General features: G+C 41.7%; 2 protein-coding genes across 4 annotated transcripts in view; one reads left to right on the plus strand and one right to left on the minus strand.

Moving 5' to 3' along the window:
* Positions 1-4,273: 4,273 nt before the first annotated feature.
* On the plus strand, positions 4,274-8,398 carry pck1 (phosphoenolpyruvate carboxykinase 1 (soluble)). The gene is made up of 10 exons (XM_069712665.1): positions 4,274-4,297; positions 4,662-4,942; positions 5,471-5,655; positions 5,807-6,010; positions 6,244-6,431; positions 6,562-6,724; positions 6,839-7,063; positions 7,246-7,377; positions 7,549-7,644; positions 7,814-8,398. The coding sequence occupies exons 2-10, from the start codon at positions 4,719-4,721 to the stop codon at positions 8,269-8,271; spliced, it is 1,875 nt and encodes a 624-aa protein (XP_069568766.1). The 5' UTR covers positions 4,274-4,297; positions 4,662-4,718; the 3' UTR covers positions 8,272-8,398.
* A 12,732-nt stretch (positions 8,399-21,130) lies between these two features.
* pmepa1 (prostate transmembrane protein, androgen induced 1) overlaps positions 21,131-22,975 on the minus strand; it is a 38,402-nt gene continuing 36,557 nt past the window's right edge. For all 3 annotated transcript variants that reach the window (XM_069712650.1, XM_069712648.1, XM_069712649.1), the window contains exon 5: positions 21,131-22,820. In XM_069712650.1, the coding sequence (XP_069568751.1) occupies positions 22,517-22,820 (304 nt within the window). In that variant the 3' untranslated portion in view covers positions 21,131-22,516. The remainder of the gene's footprint in view (positions 22,821-22,975) is intronic.

The following is a 22,975-nucleotide window of genomic DNA, read 5'->3' on the forward strand; positions in this document are numbered from 1 at the left end:
CAGCAAAAAAATTAAATAAAGAAAGAATCCCAGGTTTTGACCCCCTGAAGTAGTTTAATGTTTTGTTTAGTTTCTGAGATGCTTTACCCGAGTTTATAAAGTCACTCAATTCATTTCATCACGAATCAAGACTTTTATGAACAAGTTCAAAAAGTTCAGCTCCTTAAAATGAAACCATTTCAACTTCTCACAGTAACCAAACAGGTCATGTGAAACCAAGGAGGATGCAAAAGTCAGAGACGATCGCTTCCTCATTCTTCTTTTTGAACTACACAGAGATCTGAACAGGTCTTCACCAAGAAATAACTTCTGTGATTTTTAATAGTTTTACAAGAAGCTTTCTTGTATTCTAAAGTTACAAACAGTTTCCCCCAACCGTTGTACAATTAGTTATGATGGAACATATTCTTAAAGGAATTGTTATACTTGCATATTTCATGAGCCCCACTTTCAATAAACTATCCACTCCTCTGTTGGTACATTATTAATGAATGAGACTGCAGATTCTCTTAAATGTGCAACACCGTTTTAGTCCACCAGGGGTCAGTGTGGGTCTTTCAAACATTGGTGCTCACCTGTTTGTTTCTGAGCCCTCCATCTGTTTGCTAACTGGATCCGTATTTAAATACATGGTAACTATGATATTTTTTTTTTTTCCACTGTTTGTACAGTGATTTCCAGATTTTAAACCAAATTTAAACTGCCACCGTGTCTGATTATTGGAGTTGTTTTTTGCTTGTTATTTCAGTATTTTATAATATTTAATTGATCCATTAGTGTTTTAAAATAGGTGTTCAAATGGTGTTCGTTTCGGTCTAAAGCCCTTTGTAGTTTCTGCTGTTGCTCCAAGACTCATATATATTTACTATGTATGTACTGCATTTTATTTGTTTTAGTTAATTATCTGTCTGCAGCTCGTACACCCATCCTCTTATCTGAACCTTCTCCCTTTACAGATATAACTGGTCAAACTCTTCCTTCCTCCAACCATAAAAAAAATAAGGCAATACAAGTTATCTCCGCTGACTGTGCACCTCAATACACTCATTCTATGAGTTAAAGCACATACATCTTAAAACTAATGGGCTTTTTTCATCTTATTAGTATGAAAAAAGAGGCTATATTTTAGCACAGCAATACTAGACTATAATATACAGGCTTTGTATGTAGAAAAAAATAAATGCACACAAATCAGGGATTGATTCAAACGTCAGTTTTTGTAGAATATGTAAGCGTTCGATTTAATAAATGTATAATATGTAAAATCTCTTTATTGGAGCCCGGTAGCTGCAAAACCCAAAAAAGCAACAACCGACAGGAAAATACCGGAGACTAAATATCTAACCCGGTTTATGTTTGACACTCATGTGTGTTACACATAACCCATAACAGAGGATGTCATAATCAACTAAAAAACATTTTGTTCAACCAGGTCATGCAGGCGGTGGCTGAACGCGACGAAAAAAAAAAATCATTTCCGTTATTTTTCTTACTGATTTTTCATGTTCAGTTGGAAACACCAACGAATATGAATTTGTAGCTCCGATGTTACAAGCCAGTTAAGTAAAACTAGGTGGAAAATGAACGCTGTACTGCTAAGACACACAAAAACACAATACTTTTATCAGCTGTTGAGCAAGTTGCCATTGATGAAAGTTGTTCAAGCCAGCGCTGCGCTGTCAGTGCTTTCATCCCACGAAGCTCGTAAACGTACCGAGCTGCTCTGACGCGCGGAAAATGGAAATGAAAGATTTTTGTGATCACAGTTCAAAGTCCTACTTCATATTAAATCTGCGTTCGTAACCCAAAATTTAAAGACATTTTTCACTAATTCTTTGTTTACCAAAAAATACGTTTCATGTTGAACTCTGTATCTTTTTTTCAGCTGTGAGAAGATACCGTATCTGACTTTGTTTTGAGAAACCTGGTATTACGCTAATGTTTGTAATACACCCGCCAGTCCACTAGAGGATGCTGTTTCAGTGTTACGTTTTGTTTGTGGAAAAACAAGGTGCCTCAGGTTTATGGTCTGAAAAATGAGTCCTATGCTGAAGTGCCTTAAGCTGCAATACCACCGAGTGCCACTAGAGGCCTCCGGCTCCGCTGCTTCACGTTTCAGCTCAAAAAAAATAAACTTTCGCTTCACTTTCACTGCTCTAAGATTGTTTTTTTGTTTTTGTTTTCAGAAAAAAAAGCTTCAAAAGCCCATTTGCACTCGACCTCAGATAGACACGCTCAGCGGTGATGCGGGAAAATATGGCGGAACATTCAGCCGCTATTTTTTATTCGGAGTCGGTGGAGAGTTAAAAAGACGGTGAATGTCGGAAACACAACTCAACGGGGATGATAAGGTTTCTCATTAACCGCTGAATGTGTAAATAAGCCCTATGTGATACCGTAACAAGCTCGCCTTATCAAAAGGTGGTGTGTCATGTGACGTGTTTCCACTGTGCTCACGTAGCCTCCCAAAAAAAAAAAAAAATCATGAATTGGCGGTTTTAAATGCTTAATCCAAAGAGTCCTTATCAGAAACGTTTGTTTGTCTTATGTTCACGTCAAATCAGCGTTAAGTGATTTTTCTCGGCCGGTATAATCTTATAAAGCTGGTAGGTTGAACACGGTTTCAAAAAGTGTCTCGTTTACGATCAACAGACACGCGGAAACATTATCATCCCGTTGGGAGTCGCGTTTAATTTTGCCTGATGAGCAGAAGTCCAGCATTCGCTCTGTTTGAGCTCTGCTTTGGTCTCCACCAGCTCCGGGAATATTGTGCTGTTTAGCCGCTAAATATCTTCACGCGACAGACATTTAACTTTTAGATTTAACTACAGAAACGTTAGCAGCTCCATTTTGCGGACAAAGACAACAAAATCGGGTCTAAAGATTTGGGAAAAACTCGTAAATGAACCCGTATTCTGGCGATTCTTTATTGTCCTCCGCGGGACTCCAGCTTAACAATTAGACGAACAAAAACTCACTTACTACCATTATTGTACTTATGTCACCATCTACCACCGTTGCAGTAACATCCTGATGTCACTGAAGCAGGTTAAAGATCCTCCGAGTGTCTCCGGTTTATGACGGCTGACCGGGTGTTGCACAATTGAGACGATTGTTAAAACGCTCGTGTTATGTGACGTGTCTTCTTCGGGAATTTAGTCAGACTCCAGGGAAAGATGTTCACTGAAAACACCGACAGACATAAAAACTGCTCGCAAACCTTTAATACCACGTTATATTTAGAGAGGATATCTACGCTAAAAGCAGCCCTTCAATTCCAACTGTACTCCTGCAGCAGCGACTGCAACTCCAGCTGCTGTAACCACTGCTACTCCCCTTTACGTCCACTAATAATGCCGCACACACACACATGCATGCATGCGGCTGACCTTTGACCTCAGAAGGGTGAGCCCCCGTCCGCCGGCCAATGAGAAGGCGGCCGGCCGAGGCGCAACCCACGTCACACGCCGGCCTGTGACGTTTGAACCCTGAACTTTACATTTAATGTGCATCAAAGTCCAACAGCGACGGCTGCAAGAAGTTGCAACACAAGAAAAGAGGATGAAAAAGACAATATGAGAGTTTAAATCAGAACAAAATGCAAGAAAAATAAAAGAATTTTGCTTTGATTTTGCTTAAAACTTGTTAAAAAAACATGCAAATGCTCTCAAAATACATTAAAAAAAAAAACATGATTACGTAAGATTAGTTTAATTTCTTAAAATCTTGACGTATTACTGCAGCTGTGACTTTACCCAGGCTGCAAACGATTAACTTCCACAAAAAAAATTTTTTTTTAAATCTATTCGCTTGAAACTGGTTCAGCTGGCAAAATCAAGTACACATTCAGCCAGATGTCATCGCCCCGGGTTTTCCCTTCAGAAGTGTTCCAGAGAGACAGACAGGCAGACAGACAGACAGACAGGCAGTGGGACAGGCTGTCTGTCTCTCTCTCTCTGAGATCTGAGCTTCCAGAGGTCAGCTGGCGGCAGCAGGAACCGGTTACGCGGAGAGGGACGGCATGACGTCCTCCCGTTGCTCAATCATTCACCGGCGGCGTCCCGTAACACGCTGTCGGCTTTTCTTCTGAACAACAAGTTCAGGCAACTAACCAAGAGGACAGGCCTCCCTCACACACTTCCTCCTCTTCCTCCTCCCATGTGGGACATCCCGGGGTATAAAAAGAGCAAACCTTCTCCACGGCAGATACGACTCACCGAGACGGCAAAAAACAGGTCTGCAAAATTCTCCTGAAAAACAGGCAACAAAGAGACGACTCCAAAACAAACGGCTCAAGGTAAACCTGACGCTCCTTTCTTTATTCTTATCTTGTGTGTAATGTGAGGAAGTTACCTGCAGAGTTAAGACAGGGATGCTGTTGCATCAGGAGGCTCGACGCAGTGCTGCGAATCACGAAAGCCTAAAAAGACGCAACTGAAGAACACATTTAGAACTTTCGATGCATTTGGAGGAAATATATGCGCAAAACAGATTGTTATTCCCTTTTCCTCTTGTCCCCCCTCCTCTCTCTTTGATTCTCTTGTCGTCTTTCTTGGCCGGTCTTCCACTTTCGCTCCACTTTTTTAAACCTCCATCTTCTTACTTTTGCTCATCGCCCGTTTTATGCTCCTTCTCTCAACCATTTCCTTCTTTTCCTCCAGACCTCCTCTCGTCTTTTCCTACCTCTCTCTCTCTCTCTTTCTCCGGACTCCTCCGCCATGCCTCCCCAGGTCCAGTCCCAGAACCAGAACGTTCCCCGGGTCCTGCAGGGCGACCTCAGCGCCCTCAGCCCGGCCGTCAGGGAGTTTGTGGAGGCCAACGCCGCCCTGTGCCAGCCCGACTCCATCCACATCTGCGATGGCTCCGACGAGGAGAACCGGGCCGTCCTGACACAGCTGGAGGAGCAGGGGATGATCAAGAAGCTCGACAAATATGAGAACTGGTAGGTTGGTTGGACGGTCGAGGTGGATTTTAATGTCGTTTGTGCAGAAGCAGGTTAGAAATGGGAATTTTTTTCAAATTTGAAGGCTCCTTTTTTCGTTTTTTATGGGCCCCAAAAAATGCCTGAAATAACTTTTGAGTACCAGCTTTTGCCTCCAAGAACGCTGTAATTCAGTGAGATCAGCAGATTGCCCAGAGGTGTTGTTGCTGATGACACTGGTGCATCAGCCAGTCGTCAGCAGCTGTTTAAATACACAACATACGAGGAAAAGGTCGACATTCTGACAAACCAGTAAGTCCAGATTTTTCTGTCGGTCTGCCGAATGTGTTTACTCGCAGCTCTCGGGCAAATTTACCGTACGTTCATCCTGCAGGACGATTTCTGGGGCGGATAGACGTTGAACTTGTAGCTCCACTTTGATCTAAAATGCCATTAAATTTGAATACAAAAGAAGCCTCTAATGTCTCCTTACTCTCTTCTTCTTCTTTCACTTCCTACCTCCACTTTCTCCTTCCTCCTTTCCTGCAGCTGGTTGGCCCGGACCGACCCGAGGGACGTGGCCCGCGTAGAGAGCAAGACGGTGATCGTTACCCAGGACCAGAAGAACACGGTGCCCACGCCGCTGGAAGGCGGAGTCAGCCAGCTGGGCCGCTGGATGTCCCCGGAAGAGTTCGACAAAGCCATGACTCAGCGGTTCCCCGGCTGCATGAAAGGTAGCACGGACCCGAGACGCAATTTAGCCACAGTGAAAACATATGGATACTAAAATGAAAAAGCAGCTAGTTTTTACAGAGAAGAAACTGGATATTTCTTAGTAACCAAAAAAATGTGAATATATCTTTAACTTTCTGTCTCCGTCTGCAGGTCGTACCATGTACGTGATCCCCTACAGCATGGGTCCGGTCGGTTCCCCTCTCTCTAAGATCGGAGTGGAGCTCACCGACTCTCCCTACGTGGTGGCCAGTATGAGGGTGATGACCCGCATGGGGAAAGCCGTGCTGTCGGCTCTGGGGACCGGCGAGTTCGTCCGCTGTCTTCACTCCGTCGGCTGTCCTCTGCCGCTCAAAAGTACGTCGAAAACTTCCAAGTCGTTTTCCTTCAAATTTACTCGGCAGCGGTCTGAAACTGCAGGAGAAACACGATCACGAATAAAATGACATAATGCTACTGTTGTGATACGTTTCTTCAGCACTTGAGGTGGTTAACTACTTCTACCATCTCCTACTGCAACTACTGGTCCTTACAATCAGTTATAACTGTCCACGGATCTGAATTAAACAATGCGCTGATTTCTCTCTCAGAGCCGCTGGTGAATAACTGGCCGTGCAACCCCGAGCAGACGTTGGTCGCCCACATCCCAGACTGCAGACAGATCGTCTCCTTTGGCAGCGGTTACGGAGGAAACTCCCTGCTGGGAAAGAAGTGCTTCGCCCTGCGCATCGCATCACGCATCGCCAAGGAGGAGGGCTGGCTGGCTGAGCATATGCTGGTAAGGAACGGAAAGAAAAAAACATAATTAGTGGATTCGTTCCCCTACTCGATTGAAAAAAAAAACCTCATTGTAGGAACCTCCTACAACAACCTGTCCGTTCTTACCGAACCAATAATGTCGTGTTCAGATCCTGGGCGTCACCAACCCTGCCGGGAAGAAGAAGTACATGGCGGGAGCCTTCCCCAGCGCCTGTGGGAAAACAAACCTGGCCATGCTGTGCCCCACGCTGCCCGGCTGGAAGGTCGAGTGCGTAGGAGACGACATCGCCTGGATGAAGTTTGATAGCCAAGGTAAGAGAGGGAAGACTTTTCTAAAGGTCGTCAAATGGACGATAAAGCGAAGGTGACAGGAGACTTTGATAATTTTTTCAAATCTGTTTTCCTCTCCTTTTCCCCCGTTTCCAGGCAACCTGCGTGCCATCAACCCTGAGAATGGCTTTTTCGGCGTCGCGCCCGGCACCTCGGCCAAAACCAATCCCAACGCCATGGCGACCATCGTCAAGAACACCATCTTCACCAACGTTGCAGAAACCAGCGACGGCGCCGTGTACTGGGAGGGAATGGACCGGGTTCTGCCCGAGGGAGTGACCGTCACATCCTGGAATAACAAGCCCTGGAGCTCGGAGGACGGTAAGAAGCTTTCTTTTTTTCGAGTATATTTAACAGCTTACCGAGAAAGGAAATTAGAAATGGTGTAGCTGGAAACCTTTGGGAAACTTACATCGGCTCACAGCAAGAAAAGATGTACTGTATTAACTATTATCAGACGTTCTTCGGAGTAAAATGTTCCTCTTGTCTTTCCCTTGTTCTAGGCGAACCCAGTGCTCATCCCAACTCTCGTTTCTGCACTCCGGCCGACCAGTGCCCCATCATCGACCCGCTGTGGGAATCCCCGGAGGGAGTCCCCATCGAGGCCATCATTTTCGGCGGCCGCAGACCAGAAGGTAAGAAAAAACGGGAGGCAAAAACTCTGGGAACCAAATCACTGGTAGAATTAGAGACTCGAACGGAGACACTGCGGACTGGGATTGAGTAAGAGAGAGAAAACAAGGTGCCACCACGTATCAGTAAAACAATCAGATAACGGTTGACCTAATCACTCTGTTTCCTTTCAGGCGTTCCCCTGGTGTACGAAGCCTTCAGCTGGCAGCACGGGGTGTTTGTTGGAGCGGCCATGAGGTCAGAGGCCACCGCTGCTGCTGAACACGAGGGTCAGTACCTACTGTTTTTCTGGACAATGGGTTTCTTTGCCCTGACAACCAAAATAATTTTCTTTGTCTGAATTTCTCAGATTTTTATTCTCTATTATTTATTTATTGTCACAGAAGTTAACTTAAAACATACTTACCCCTTCTCTCTCTGACTGATTCTCTTATTCAGGCAAGGTAATCATGAATGACCCCTTCGCCATGCGCCCGTTCTTCGGCTACAACTTCGGGCAGTATCTCTCGCACTGGCTGAGCATGGCTGACCGCCCCGGCGCCAAGCTGCCCAAGATCTTCCACGTCAACTGGTTCCGCAAGAGCCCCACCGCCGGCTTCCTCTGGCCCGGTTTTGGCGACAACATCCGCGTCCTGGACTGGATGTTCAGGCGGCTGAACGGCGAGGCCGGCGCCATGCCCTCGGCCGTGGGCTACCTGCCCTGCCGCGACTCCCTCAACCTGCAGGGCCTCAAGGGGCACGTGGACCTGGACGAGCTGTTCTCTCTGGATCGGGACTTCTGGCTGAGGGAGGTGGACGACGTGAGGAAGTACTTCACCACGCAGGTGAACGACGACCTGCCCAGCGAGGTGGCCCGGCAGCTGGAGCTCCTGCAGCAGAGGGTGGAGCAGATGTAGAAAAGGAAAGAAGTGAGAGAGAGGAAGGTTCATGCAATTCTGACCAGACGTGTTCGTAATTTTTGTTGTTTTTAGATTAGAAATGTTTTTCTGAAACTGTGTTGAAATTCTAGCACAGACATTTCATGACATTTCATTTCATGACATTTCATGACATTACATTTCTAGAATATCTCTTTATTACTTACGGACATTTCTTTGAGGTAGAGCCTTGCAACTTTTCTACCAGGAATGTCGAGATGAATCATGTTCCTCACGGTGCTCATCAAACATATGCAAACCAGTCAAGACTGCTGAATCCAATAGGAAATATTTAATTTCCATCCATCCATCCGTATGCTGTTTTAGCACAACTATTTTTTAAACCATGGTTCCAATGTTTTGTCCTTCTGTATGTCTGAAATCTCATATTTAATGATAACTTATTACGAATGCACATCACGTTGTCACTGCCATGTAAATCTATATAATACACGAAGAGTCCCGGTTAGCTCAGCTCGTGTTTTGTGACCCTTTTAGGGTCTAAGAGGAAATGTATGTTTTCAGTTCATGTGGTTATTTGTTTGCCTTAATATATTTTTATACTGTGTTCGAATCTGTTTTGTTGAGATCTTCAGCTCCTGAAGAAGGGAGACAACAATTAAACTATTTAAACTTAACGGTGATTCTGTTCCATTTTTCAAGGATATAGTCTTGTTTTTAATACAAGCATAAAAGACAGATTGAGAGCAAATTTCTCATACTGCAATCAACAACCAAGTTTGTTAGTAAAAACACACGAACTGACAATAAAAATCATCTGGATTGCAAACAATGTTGTACAATTCAATGTGCTATACATAGTGTTGAAATATATTTAAAAAAAATGTTTAAATACTACTACGACTGCAAATAATAACAATAACGATACAATATTAGTTCATAAAGCATCATGAAATCTCTGAGAAAGTTATAAGTATATACCACAAAAAAAGTGTTAATACCTAAAAATCTGCTGCCTTTTTTTTTTTTTTTAACTAAATTAATAAATAAAAACGTCGCATTTTTCTCTCTTATGGTGCACGGTCGGTATCAAGGGACCTAATGTGGCCCCGTAAATAATCTTTTTTAAAGTTTAGCCTAAGACTTTTCTCTGAGACAACTCAAATACAGAAAGGACAAAAACAGAAAAGTCTCCTGGGACTTAAAAAAAAATAATTAGGATTTAGGAAATTAAGGATTTCTTACGTATTCTAATATAAAAGCTGAAATCCTAATAAACCAAACTTTTGTGTTGATAGCTGGTATTTCTAACGCTGTTTCCACTATATCCAAACTCCTGTTTTGTGCCATTTAACATCACGAACAATATAAGTTCAGCTTTTCCTTGAAAGACATATTATGTAAGTTGCAAGATACAAAAACACATCGTGTGTACACTGAACACAAAACCTGAGTTGTTGGATCCTTCACCTGGACAGTGGCTGCGTGCGGCCACATGTTTTCGTCCCATGCTTCACTGCAGCTGTTGTGTAAGACATGTAAATAATGACGGTGACGCAAGTTAATCATCACTAACTTGTTTTTGACGCTATCTATGATCTAAATCCTGTGTGCTTATATACCATGCACCATGTTGTTTTTTTTAAGCTAAAGGTCTCCAAGAACACAACATTGAAGTGTTTCCAGGTCAAATTAGGACCTCTGATGTTAATTTAACTCGTAACGATTCGTAACCGGTGAGACGGATTTTGCAGGGATTTGTTGAAACAACACGTGTTATTTCATGGCACTTAACACATTAAAGTCATTACAGCAGAGCTTTACAGCATTATACAGAGAAACCCAACAATTCAACAATTCCCACGAAATCTAGGAGGGATAAACTGCTCTTTAAGGGAGAAAAACCTCCAACAGAGGGAAGGAAAAACTCCCTTTTAACAGGAAACGAACTCTGACAGAACCACGTATGAAACCTTTGACATTAAAACCAGGTTACTGACGTGAAAAATGATTAGAAATCAATGCAGTTTTTGCTTTGCCATTCATAGCTAGTAATATTGCATTTTTCCCAAAGTAGAGCTTATTGAAAGAAACTTCATTCATTAAGCGTGAAGACAATTGCATTTAGTCCAACTGCAGTTTAATTGCATATAATGCTAAAAAAAAAATCATATTGCAGGAATTATGGGAAATGAAGTCCACTGAAGTCAATCCTCGTCGCTACGTTCTGCTGTATGTCTACAGATGGACCGTATTGCGGACTGAACGTCCCGTCCGTTGCATGTTGCGGATTGTTTTTCCGATTCGTTGTGAGAAATTGTTGTTCGTCTTCGAGACAATCATTTACGCCTTGTTTTCTGCTCAACGAGCACCATCGTGTTCTTGTTTTTCAGATGCCTTATCTGAGGAAATAATTACCTTACTTGTTTTTGTGCTCAGCTCTTATCTAAGTTTTTAAATGGTGCAGGTTATTTGTTCATCTATAAAGGTGTTTTAAGTGTTGCGGCTTATCCATTATCTTCATTCATTCATTATCTTTTTCTATGGTTTTATGGCTTTTCTTTGATTACATACAGGGCACATTTACCAAAACAAAATTATGGTTTATAAAAATGTTACATGCATTAAATACAATGAAACTTTGATGATGTGTCTGCTAAATATTAAAGGTCCCATATCTTACATTTTGACCGTGTATACTTTGCAGTCTTGATATCCAAGATTCATCTCTAAATAATTTTACACCTCATTCATTCACATTGTCTCTGGAGCTCTACCAAGAGCAGGGTGTTGTGTGCCTGTACCTTTAAGGCGCGACCTTCTCTTCCGATTGGTCGACTCTTTTCTGAGCGACGTACACTCATTGCTAACAACAAGGTTTCCGTTGGTCTTGCAGCTTGCTGGCTCCGTGACGCAATGCTCTGTGATTTCTTCGGAGTAAAATGTTGAGACGGTGGAGCGTTATGGCGATGGACATGAGCATGAATTTGTGACATCACAAATCCAAACAGCGCAGTTGGTTCCACCAGATTATTGCACACAGTTTACGTTTACCAGTCAGGACCAATCAGCGACCAGTGTCAATGGTTAAAGCTCACCATAAAAGGCCACGAATTTGATTTAATTTTTTTTTTTCAAATATAGTTGCAGCGATGGTTGACTTCCGGATAGTTTTGGCGCATTCTGATTGGTTAAAGCTGCTTCAATAGTTACACAATTAACCCAAAGTCTACAACGATAACGGTTCCCTATCTTCTAAAAAAATTAATTCAAACAGGCTTATAAAAGACGAAAGGTTTGGCTTTAGTTAAATCCTACGATTTCGCGTTTTATATTAAAAAATACGAAATCAAAACTGTACACGTAAAAAAAGGAACCGAGCCAGAGGGACTAAAAGAGGGAGGTCAATGTGAAGTTGTGTAACGAAAGGCTGACGGTCGGCGGCATCAAAGGCGAGGAGGCTTATCAGCTCTGTGTTCTTGCCAAGGGAACTCTACACATCTGACTCGGTGACATCACCGCGGCTCCGGTCGGGACGCTCAACCTCTAAACGGGACGTCAGCAGCAACGTCGTCCAGCTCCGGGCGGCGACCGATCTTTGCCGACAAGGTAATTCCCGGTGATGCAGCAGAACAACCGCGTCGCTGCCAGAAGAGTCCACACACCACTGAAACATCCAGTTTAGGCCTCAACAGCTGGCTTTTAATCCAGTATTCACCGATGTCGTAACGTACAGTAAATGCAACTCTAAAGTTAACGTTTTGTTCCTTCTTCCTTGTCCAATTTTCTCTAATTGTTGCTTCTGAGAAATAAAACTTTCGCGTCTTTTCCGTCCTTCCCGCCGCTTCTTTCCTTGAAACCGTCTTTCTGAGATATTCATTCGTGACTTCTGTGGTTGATTTCTGCCGCGAAGACGTGAGCAGACACGATGCGCTACGTGTCTACCAACTTTATTTTAAGAGCTTTTCTCTAAATTGCTGAAACAAGATAGCGTTAGCCACTATGTTAAGATCATGTTCGTCGTTGTTTTAGCCTGATCAAGGGAATTGCCGCTAAAACATTTCACAGACAGTAACATAAACATTTAACCATTTTGAAACGTCCTTTATATAAAGTTTACAACTGAAATGTGTTTCAAAACTACTCAAAAATAATCTCCGATATGCTCAAATGTCAAAATCCACAAATATGAAGTTCCTCTAATATTGGGTTGTCCAGTCATTGTGTCTTTACGTGGTCAAACTGAGTTTTGGCACACCTGTGACAGAAAATACTAATTAATGTAATTATGTTTTTAATAGGGAAGCAATAAAAGAATAAAGAATGAGTTTCAATCAGCGATCTACATTTTTTTCATCACCTTATCAGTGAATAATTCAACCGTTTAATTTCTCGCTGCCAAGTGAGCCACGAAACAGAAAAGTGTTTGTTCAGCAGGCGGATGGCCAACTGTGTGGCAAGACGCGGTTAGATAGCAGCGAGACCGGGGAACGACCGGTTCATTAACCCGGCAGTATGAGGTGAGCGCCGACGTACGAACTTGGCAGGAAGAACATCGCAGTTTAAAGGACGTTGAGTCACTGGAATCTGCTCGATAACTGGCTCAGATCCATCTTGGCTGGGAATCAGTCCGTCATCGATCGGTTCGCTGACACACGCTGAACGTTAGGGTCGTCACTGACAAATCTAAGACCTATTTTTTTCGAAGTCATTCCAAGTTAAGTTTCAACTCTGTCACATCAAATTTAAAGTAAATCAAGACATGCACGATGTATAAATACCAAGTCAAGACTCGAGTCTGAATCAGGTGTTTTAAGTCCTTCGACGAGTCCGTGAAGGTTAACTTCAGACGAGTTTAAAATCTCAAGTCGCACTAGATAAGTTTAGACCAATTTTGTCCTCTCAAGTCTCGACCCAAATTTTTTAAAGTTATTCCAGAAAGGGGCAAAAATAAGGGCTTTAATAAAGTTACGTCACTTCACACGAGTCAAATTAAATTTTTGATCAATTTCCCCCAAAAAAAGCCCAAAGTCCAAATTAGGTTGTATTTATTCCAAGTGAATTTAGGTCAAGACTCATTTTGTCACATCAACTTAAAACTTTAAATTTAAAGTTGAAATCATTCAAATCATGTCTTCAATAATATGTCAGCACATCAAAGTTTCAAAATCCAGGTTTATTGTGAGGTTATTCTAAACAAACGCATTTTCAAGTCTGGCAGATCTCAAGTCTCACGTTTTCCAGGCCAAAGACCAGAAGTGGCTCAAATCCAAATCAAATCTCAAGACTTTCGAACCAAATCCAATTCTCACTTCATTTTTAATCCGAGTAATTAAGCTTTGTACAAGAAAAGTCTTAATTCAGTCCAAACAAGACCAAGTTTGAAATTTTCAGTTAATGTGTACTTATTTCTTGGAAATGATTACTTTAAAAACATAATGCAAGTTTTTTTAGATGTTTTATGAGACTTAAACTTTTCAAGTAGCTTTTGTACGGCGCTCATTTTAGACAGGAGGATTATATCATTGGAGATATGACTGAGCTCTGGATGGGAGGTCGAAGCCGGGATTGTGTTCCCAGTTTGTGTGCTTCGGTGAAAACAAAATAAACTTATGTTTTCACTGTTTTCTGAAGATAAACAAACTATTTAAAAACCCTCCAAGATTCACTGGTAAATAAAAAAAAAAAAAAAGCCTTTTCACAAAACTGAAAATTCGATGAGCTTGTTGACATCAAACATAATAGAAAAATACTGCAGAGAAATATTCTGCAGTGTGTACTTTAACTTTTAAGTAAATACAGCCGATGCATACTTTTACATGTGTTTTTGAATGCTGTACTTTTACTAGTAGAGGAGTATTTGTACATCAGTATTAGCATTTTATTTTACTAAAGTAAAACACCTCACTCAGGAGGCTTTTACTCTCCCTGCATGTGGTGGATGTGAACACAGATCCAGTTTAAAACAAATATAAGTGCGCCACCTGCTGGTTGACCATGAGTACACATGGTTCATCAATTTCACATGTAAAGAAAACATTGGTACCTTAAACTCTGCATATGAAAATAAAATCAGTAATATTAATGATAATAATAATAATTTTAACTACTAAATACTCAACAAGCAGTGTAATAATGTTATTGATTTTAATGCAAATATCTGATTAAACAACATAAATCTATGCATCTATCCTGCCTTTAAGCACATTAAGTCCCTTAATACCGACCGTGCATCATTAAAATGACCACGTGTGTACAAGCTGCAGGTTTTTTTAGTTTTTTAACTTCCGTTGCAAAAATGAAAATCCTTTCTTGGTGTTTCCACAGTTCATGAAAACGTCCAGTTTCCAGCTGATAAATCAACAAACAACTTCCAAACTTTTGCGCCACGGCAGTTTTAAAAATCTTTTTGTCCTTCTGGGATCAAACACCTGATAAACATCAGCGACCTCCCTACCTGTAAACATGAGGTCTAATATGTTCCTACAGCGACACCCAGTGGACACCCAGCGAATAACAATATAAATCATGTTTATTCCAGCAATGTACTTGGCTCCTACGTGCATCAATTTTCGAATTTCGAGGATATTTACAGCATGAATGTGGAAGACGTAAGTAAAAGTACACAGTAATGTAGAAATACATTACAAATAAAAGTTTAGCATGAAGTAAAAAAATGCTTCAGCGTTAGCAGCAAAATGTAGTTCAAGTATTAAAAAGTAGTGGTTTGGTCCCTCTAACTGAAAAATTATTATATATGACATTATCAAATTATTAATAGTGAAGCATCAGTGTATCAGCATGTTACTGTTGTGTTGATTTTTTTTAAATAATTTTATTTACAAAAAAATGTTGAACATTTTTAAATAGAAAATTAAAAAAGATTCTTCATGAAGTTTGTTGAATTTACTTTTATCAAGACGTAGTACATAAAAAAAGAATTCATAATATATTGCACATTTTTAAACCTTTTTTTTTTTAATCTAAAAAATATGGCTGAAATTGAACGTGTAATCAATTGATCACATTTTAATGACGGTCTCTGCAAAAGCAGAAACCTAAATAAACTTTATCAAATTGATTATATATTTTTTTTCTTGCAGACTTCCCTTTTTTTTAACAAATTAGTGAAATTCAAAGTTCTTATTTCAACGGATGAAATATGGTTGTGAAATTGCCAATTTAGAGAGGATGTACGTTAATTTGGGGGACAAATTTAAGGATTTTTTTTTTTTAACTCATGGATTGTGATTTGAAGTCATTTCTGGAATGGCCTATTTTTTATTTATTTTTGGTCACTTTTGAACTTTGCTGCCCTCTACTGGATTTTAAGACGTATAACATGTAGTGGGCCAAATTCCCCATCTTGCAAGGTTCAATTAAAGTGAAATAATAATTTGTGTGATTCAGATCCTAAACTGAAACAAGTTTTCCGTTGACCAACGTTTCACCCTTTCCAACCTGCGGACAAACAAAACAAACAAAACCGAAAACACAACCTCCCCTCGTCTTGATCCCACAAATAACCAGAGGAATAACGCAGACGTATTTATAAAACTTTTTTATTCGTTTTTTAAATTGAAGGCTAACTGAAATGTGTCCGATTCATACCGTGTTCAGTGACAACAACGAGAAAACTTCTGTCTTCTGTTCGTAACAGAGAAGAAAAGAAATAACAACGTAACAAACCCGGCAACATGTAGACCATCCAATATAAATTAATACACAAATAAGCAAGATATTATCATTGAGAATAAGTAGGCCTCTATATAAGTGTGAACCATGCTGTAACAGAGAACAGACTGGAGGTTAAACCCTGAACTTTTTCTTTCAGCTCCGCGTTCGTTATCTTTCTCCGCTGCGCTTCGAGCGGACGAGTTTAACGAGCGCGGCGCTGAATTCCAACGAAGGGAAACCCGACGTTTTTTTTTTTGTTTGTTTTGTTTTGTTTTTTTTCTACGAGAACAGATCAGGGTTCCTACAACGATCGCAGCGTCTTCTGAGCCGTGCGTAGGAAACTCGACCCGAACGAACACGACCTATTGTACAAGTCCCACTTTTTTTTTTGTTTTTTTTTTTTTTTTTTTTTACATGCTAGCGGGATAAAAACTCAACGACGAGGTGGAAGACTTCTACAATAGTCACCGTGGCGGACAAGCGTCGGGGCGCCGGCGCTGTCCCGTAAGATACAGAGGCTTTAAAATTAAAAAAAAAAAATTAAAAAAAAATACGCACACATAACATACTGCAACCAAAAGAGTGTTTTTCTGTTTACGTTTTCTTCAACGTTGTGGAGAGGAGGCGCTACGCTGCAGGATGGAGGAAAAAACTAGAACAAAAAGGAGGGAAAACGGTTTTCTTTACACTTCGTCTTTTTCCGGTTTACCGTCAACGATACGAGGAATCCGACAACAAATTTTTTATGAATTTTTTTGTTTTTTCTACTTTTGTGTTCTTCTTTTTGCGTACTTAAAATTCGCATCTGCAGGTGATCGACAGAAACTGGAAAAAGGCGTTGCAAAAAAAAAGAAAAAAGTTTTCCCAAAGATCTGAAAAAGTTCCAAGTTCAGGTGCGACTTGTTTTAACGATGATTATTTCTTTGGAAATGTCTTGAATCTCGCGCGGACAGACGATTTCGACGTAGAAGCTAACGTTGCGTCCCGTTAAATGTCGGAGGGAAAACTAAAAACCGCGACTTTTTACGTTTCTCCGACAGCAGCTATTTTTATTTATTTTATTTTTTTTAAGCGCTCCGGTAACGTGATGCGTTCAAGGACATTCTGCGCTACGAATTTCAGTGGAGTGAAATTCGGACGTTTTCAGCGTTTCTCCGACATCCCCGGGACGCAGCGCAGGTACCAATCTGCGATAAAGTCCCGACAAATTCAGCGTCGCGTTTTTTTGTAAATTTTGGAAGCCCAGTTTCACCTGGAAGAAAAGAAAATGGATGAAAAGATGAAATCATAACAGAAAAAAACAAAAAACAAAATGTGTTGGTGGTTTTAATTAAGTCTGAGTTGGAAAGGCTGCCCCCTGGAGGTCAACTCAGGTCGCAGTTCCAGAGCTTTCCATCGTATTTCACGATCTTTCCACAGCAGATGAAAGTTTTTGAGAACCGCAAAAAACATTTTTATAATTTCCCCAATTAAATATTTTGATTCCCTTTTTCCCGCTTGCGACCGGGCTTCCAAAACGTCACGGCCACGTACGATTTTATATTTCGTGCTGTCCGAGGTTTTACGCGTAAAAAGGCAACAGTGCTATCGGCGTTAAGCGTAAAGTCTCCGTTCACGCCGGACACCAGAAGGCACACGAGTAGACGCTGGGCCGGAGCGAGGAGACGCGACGGTTAGCCGACAAAAACGGGATTTCATGTTTACGAATTTTTACTTGAACTTATAAGTGCGTGAGGATAACGCGCTCAAAACGAAATGTAAATTAGTGCTTCGTGTAAATTTTGCTAGCTCGAAGAGGCGCTGCTCTCGGGTTATGTTCACGCAAAAAATAAAAAAAAAAAAAAAATGCAATTCCGACAAATCGGAAGGTTTTTGCTCTTCAGACAAGCGAACTCTAAAAAGGGCACTTAAAAAAGCAGAAGTACGATTTTTTTTTCTTCGTATTTACACGTCCTGCCCGGTGATCTTGCAGCGTTTTGTGCGTACGTAGTTTCACACTCTCAACGTTTACAAATGGGAAAAAAAGAAAAAGTTGTGGTGTGATCAACGGATTGAAGTGAAATCACTTTTTCTTTTTGTTCTCAAGTGAATAAGCAACAACAACAACGACAACAATAGAAAAACAAAAAAAAACAACGTACATTTAGCACACTACGTTAAAATAGGACTAATATTATCAAAAAGGCAAATAGTAGGTGTATTGCAACGATCTTTGCGGCATCACTATCAAAAACATCTATCTTCATCATCATCAATCTCATCACCATCATCCAATCATCATCATCATCATCATCATCAGCTGAGACAGCGGTGGCCCGGGATGATTGACAGCCCAAACTAAGCCACTCACATTTCGCCCGTCTCAGCGCAGGCAGGCACACTTGTACGACATAGCAACAATAATAAACGAACGAACGTTTCCACGGAGACCGAAAGACAGCCGGCCAATGGCAGCGGGAGGGCCCGGGTCTGAAAGGAGCTCTGTCATTGGACGGTGGGGGGGGAGGGGAGGGGGGGGAAGGGGAGGCATCTCTAGTGAACAGGAAGAGCTTGTTCAGACAGGAAGAGGGAGGAAGAGGAAGAGGAGCAGCAGGAGGAGGAGGAGGAGGAGGCGACCCAGGTGTGTGAGAAATGTGGTAATTCTCTTGTGTGGTCCACAATAGGAAAAAAAAAAAAAAAAAAATGAACTGGATGAATGAAAACGTGTGTGTGTGTGTGTGTGTGTGTGTGTGTGTGTGTGTGTGTGTGTGTGTGTGTGTGTGTGTGTGTGTGTGTGTGTGTGTGTGTGTGTGTGTGTGTGTGTGTGTGTGTGTGTGCGGTTCTTCGGTGAGTTTGTTTAGTCTGCACCGTGTGTGTTTAGTTTTTGTCTAGACAGCTGGAGGTCTTTCCCAGGACGGGACGGCGTACATTAACTGCACACAAGAAAAGATCGGCTTCACACGTGAAGATGTTTATGTGGATTTTTTTAAACGACAACTTTAACACAGAAAATGAAATTAGAAATTAGAAAATGTAAAGGTTAGAAAAATAAAAACAAAAAGCCGTTAAAATGTGACTCCTCCTCCTGTCTTTATTTTGTGTCGTCAGCCAGCGCCTTTATTTTTATTTATTTTCTCTCTCTAGGTAAAATTATCACCGCGAATATATTTGTTTGTACCCTGATGCCCGTCCAGCCTTTCTTTCATACCCGCTGCGAAACGCGACTTTTGATTATCCGTTTGGTTTTTTTTTGTCTCTTTTTGAATCGCAGAAGTTTCAGGTTTTATCGTTGCGATCGAGTGAAAAGCGTTTCGTAAATATCCGACGGCGTAAATAAAGAACAAAACAGAAATATTTCTAGCCTGGTTACCGTCTTTGATTGAAATGGGAAACCAGTTAAAAGATCATTTTTATTACGCAGCTAACGTTATTATTTTTATTTTCTTTATCACGATTGTTAGAAAAATATTCAAGGATTCAGAAAATACTTCAAAAACTTGGTAGTTAAGTGGTTTTAAAGGAACTTTCCAAAGTTCACGAGGGATTTGCGTTCCTCGGCACTTAAACGCTGTTGCATAAAAACTAGACACTCGAGGGCGCTGGTTTTTATCTGGATAAAGGGCGAACCACCAAGTTAAAAAAGTTGATCACCATTTTCTTTTCTTTCTTTTTTTTTTTAATCTACTGCATTTGCATAATTCTTCTACTTCGCTAAAATAAATGCGGTTTTATTTCTACACTCTTAAATAAGAGACGACACGAGACGAGATGCTGCCGACACTCGTGTCACTTTTCAACACTTCGACGTGTCGAGTTTGCGACGAACCCGTCTCGTGTTGCATTCAAGGCTCAAAGAGTTTCGTTCCAAAACTTTGACACGTCGACCGGAGCTGGATATTTAAACGCAAATACTTTTTCCGCTGCAGAAAACTTGTCAAAGGTTAACGACAAATTCACGATAATCTTTTATGTGTTATTTTATAAAGCAGTTCCTGATTTTATTGGTTTTTTATTTTTTTTAATTTTTTATTATTATTATTTTAACTTTGTTCGGAAACATTTGGCTTCTTTTTCGTGAAATATAGAAAAGTTTCGTAGAAAATTCACAAGGAAAACTCGCGTTTTTGGTTTTCCATTAGAAAAGATGTTTGACGCTTTGGAGCGCAACTCTTTGCATCTTTTAAAAGTGCAGCTCTTAAAGTTTGGACAATTTATTCTAAAAAAAAAAAAAAAACCAGTTCTACCCAAAGTTTATTTTTAATTTTTTTTAATTTCGTGTGGCGGGTGAATCGAGGCCGACGCTGGCTGACTAGACGATTGTTGTCTCTTTCCTGGTGCGGTAAAGTGCTCGGAGATGCCTTCAAAAGACAGACGGAGACTCGCCAGAGGGGGATTTTTGTGCTGGAAAAAGAAAAAGGCAGGAAGTGGGAGGGAAGCAACTTTTAAAGAAAACTGTCCGGCCTTCAAACGGTTGGCGTGAGACCAGCGCGGTGCACAGTCCTATCGTACGAGGCGTTCAGGGCCTGTTGGGCGACTGGCTTCCTTCCTGAGAAACGCACTACGAGGGGGGGGCGAGTCGGGGGACGTTCGGGGTGTCTCTGCTTCTGCATTGTTCTCTCTCTTCCTCACCCCCCCCCCTCACCCCTACCCCCCTCCGCCTCCCAATAAACAACAACAACAACAACAACAAAATCTAGCATTCAAATAAAATAACACAGCAGGATTTAAAAGCGAATTCTTTCTACAGTCTATTCTACTTACGTCTTCTACTTGCGTCTATTGTTACATCACACATCGCCTTGATTAGTTCAGACGTTTGTTGTCTGATCAACAAACTCGTATGTGCTCGGCTTGTTTGGTCGAGGTAGTGACAGCCAGCTTTGAGATTGGCTGACGATTCGGCCAATAGGATGAGAGAGAGGTATGAGTTTCTGATTGGGCCCACAGGTGGGACGCTGACTCGCTATCGGCTCGCGGGACTCGGAAATTTGCATAAACCAGATTTTTTTTTTTTTTTATTTTTTATTGACCAAAAAAAAAAAAAAAAAAAAAAAATCAATGGTACGGTAACGGTTGTTCCGAGTCCGTTGGACCAAAGTCAGAATCTCTCCCCGTAAACGTTTCCCGATACGATCTGCTGTGCAACCGCGCTGGTCCGACCCCCCCCCCCTCATCCTCCCACCCTCCCCCCTTCATCCTCCCACCCCCACCCCCACCCCCCTCCGGTAATCCACCGCGATTTCACTTCGTTCTCCGTCCCGACGCCTCAATAGACAGAGCTCCTTCAAAATAAAAGTCTCTCCAAAAACGTTCCATCTGCGCATACTAAAAAATAGTGCAATTCTTTTCAGCAATTATATAAATAACTCTAAATTCGTGCTTTTCGCTCTCGGCTTGCACGCATGTGTATATATATACTCCATTTGTAACGTATATACATGCCCACATGTACGCTGCAAAAAAAAAAAATGTGAAAGTTGGCACCCCAACGGATTACTGATGTTTCTTTCTTTCCTTTTTTTTTTTTTTTTTTTTTCTAAAACTAGACAACAAAATAAAACAGGAAAAAAAAAAAAAAAAAAAACGTCAAATAGGAATCCATCAAGTTTAGAAAAATACCCCTTATACTTTCTCTAGTCTCTCTCGTATCGATCGTATCGCAGATTTCTTTTTTGTTTTTCTGCGGTGAACAGTCTCAAACTTTGTGCAAACCTTCTTCAGAAAACATAAAAAGTTAAAAAATAAACTAAAAAAAAAAAAAAGCGACTCCTGCATCGGTTGGTCGGCTTTAAGGCAGAACTTTTTTTGTTTGTTTTTTCTTCAGCTTGAGGACGTTTTCGCGCCGTGCTACAACCTGGAGAGATAATTCAGGAGATAAAAACCGACTGAGATCGAAACTCTCTCTGGAAATATGCTAACGTGCTAAAGCCTCCTGCAGGAGTCGCCGCCAACGTTGGACTGAGGAGTCGAGGAGGTGGGAGGAGGTGGGAGGTGTGTGGGTGGGGGGGGGGGGGGATTATCACTACAGAAACTAAATTAAAACCTGGAAGGACCAAGAAGATTGCAACGTTTCGCCTTTTTCGCCGCCCAGACAGGAATTTTCTCTCGTAAAAGACAAATTAAAAAAAAGTTCTACGCAAACAAACGGAACAAGTAAATATTTATAACGAGTAGAGACGACGCGGATCAGTCTGACAGACGAGGGGGAGGAGGAGGAGGAGGAGGAGGAGGAGGAGTTTCCTTCGGCTCCTCTTCTCTGACATCATCATCATCATCATCATCGGTTCATCTGAAGTCGCTCCTCAAACAGGAAGTAGGAAGCCGTGGAAACAGGAAGTACCGGATGCTGTCCCGGGTCTGTCTGTGCTCTGCAGGAGTGATGTGTGCGGGTTGGTGGGTGTTTTTGTGTTTTTTTTCTTCCCAGAAGAAGCGAGCTGCTTCTCAACCCGGACGGTGAAACCGACGTCGGCCGGCTGGTCGACCAATCGGAGTGGATTTTATTTGTATTTGTATTTTTTTTTACCGTCGATGCGGTCCCGTCTTTAATCCGTGTTTCCTCGTCCCCGGGGGTTTTTGTTTTGTTTTAGGAAAGAGGGAAGCCGTACCGTCACACCTGCTGAGGCTTCCCGGATTTCTCCTTGGCGTTTCTGGCGTTCCTGTTGTCCACGCTTCCCTGCTGCTGAGGCGGCGGTCGGAGGAGACCCTGTATGAGCGAGGACGGCGAGGACGACAGCGTCCGATTGTTGTGGGCGGCGCTGAGGGACGCCGGGTGGTAGTAGTGCCCGATCACCTCGCTGTAGGCCGGGGGAGCTCCTTCCAGTCGAGAGCCCGGCTTCTGGTGCCGGGTCAAGGCCTCCTGGGCCTCCAGGACGCTGATGCCCGAATGGACGCTCGGAGGAGGCGCCTGCAGACTGGGAGCAGAAAAAAAACCAACCGGGATGAATGACGGGAACAGAAACCTCCACCAAAACCTGGTATTTACTTTTATTTTTATTTTTTTTAATTCAAAACGTTTTCTTTTATTCTATATCTTTATTTTATTTGTTCTCCTAATTTTTTTTTCTTT

The sequence above is a fragment of the Brachyistius frenatus genome, unplaced genomic scaffold (assembly GCF_029030835.1).
Source record: "Brachyistius frenatus isolate BFR_SWC_R1_liver_20210118 unplaced genomic scaffold, ASM2903083v1 Contig_111, whole genome shotgun sequence".
Classification (NCBI taxonomy): domain Eukaryota; kingdom Metazoa; phylum Chordata; class Actinopteri; family Embiotocidae; genus Brachyistius; species Brachyistius frenatus.

Coding starts and splice junctions, on each gene's coding strand:
- pck1 (XM_069712665.1), top strand. CDS start 4,719: ATGCCTCCCCAGGTCCAGTCCCAGAACCAGAACGTTCCCCGGGTCCTG. Junction 5,656..5,806: donor GTTCCCCGGCTGCATGAAAG/GTAGCACGGACC, acceptor CTCCGTCTGCAG/GTCGTACCATGTACGTGATC. Junction 6,725..6,838: donor GATGAAGTTTGATAGCCAAG/GTAAGAGAGGGA, acceptor CCCCGTTTCCAG/GCAACCTGCGTGCCATCAAC.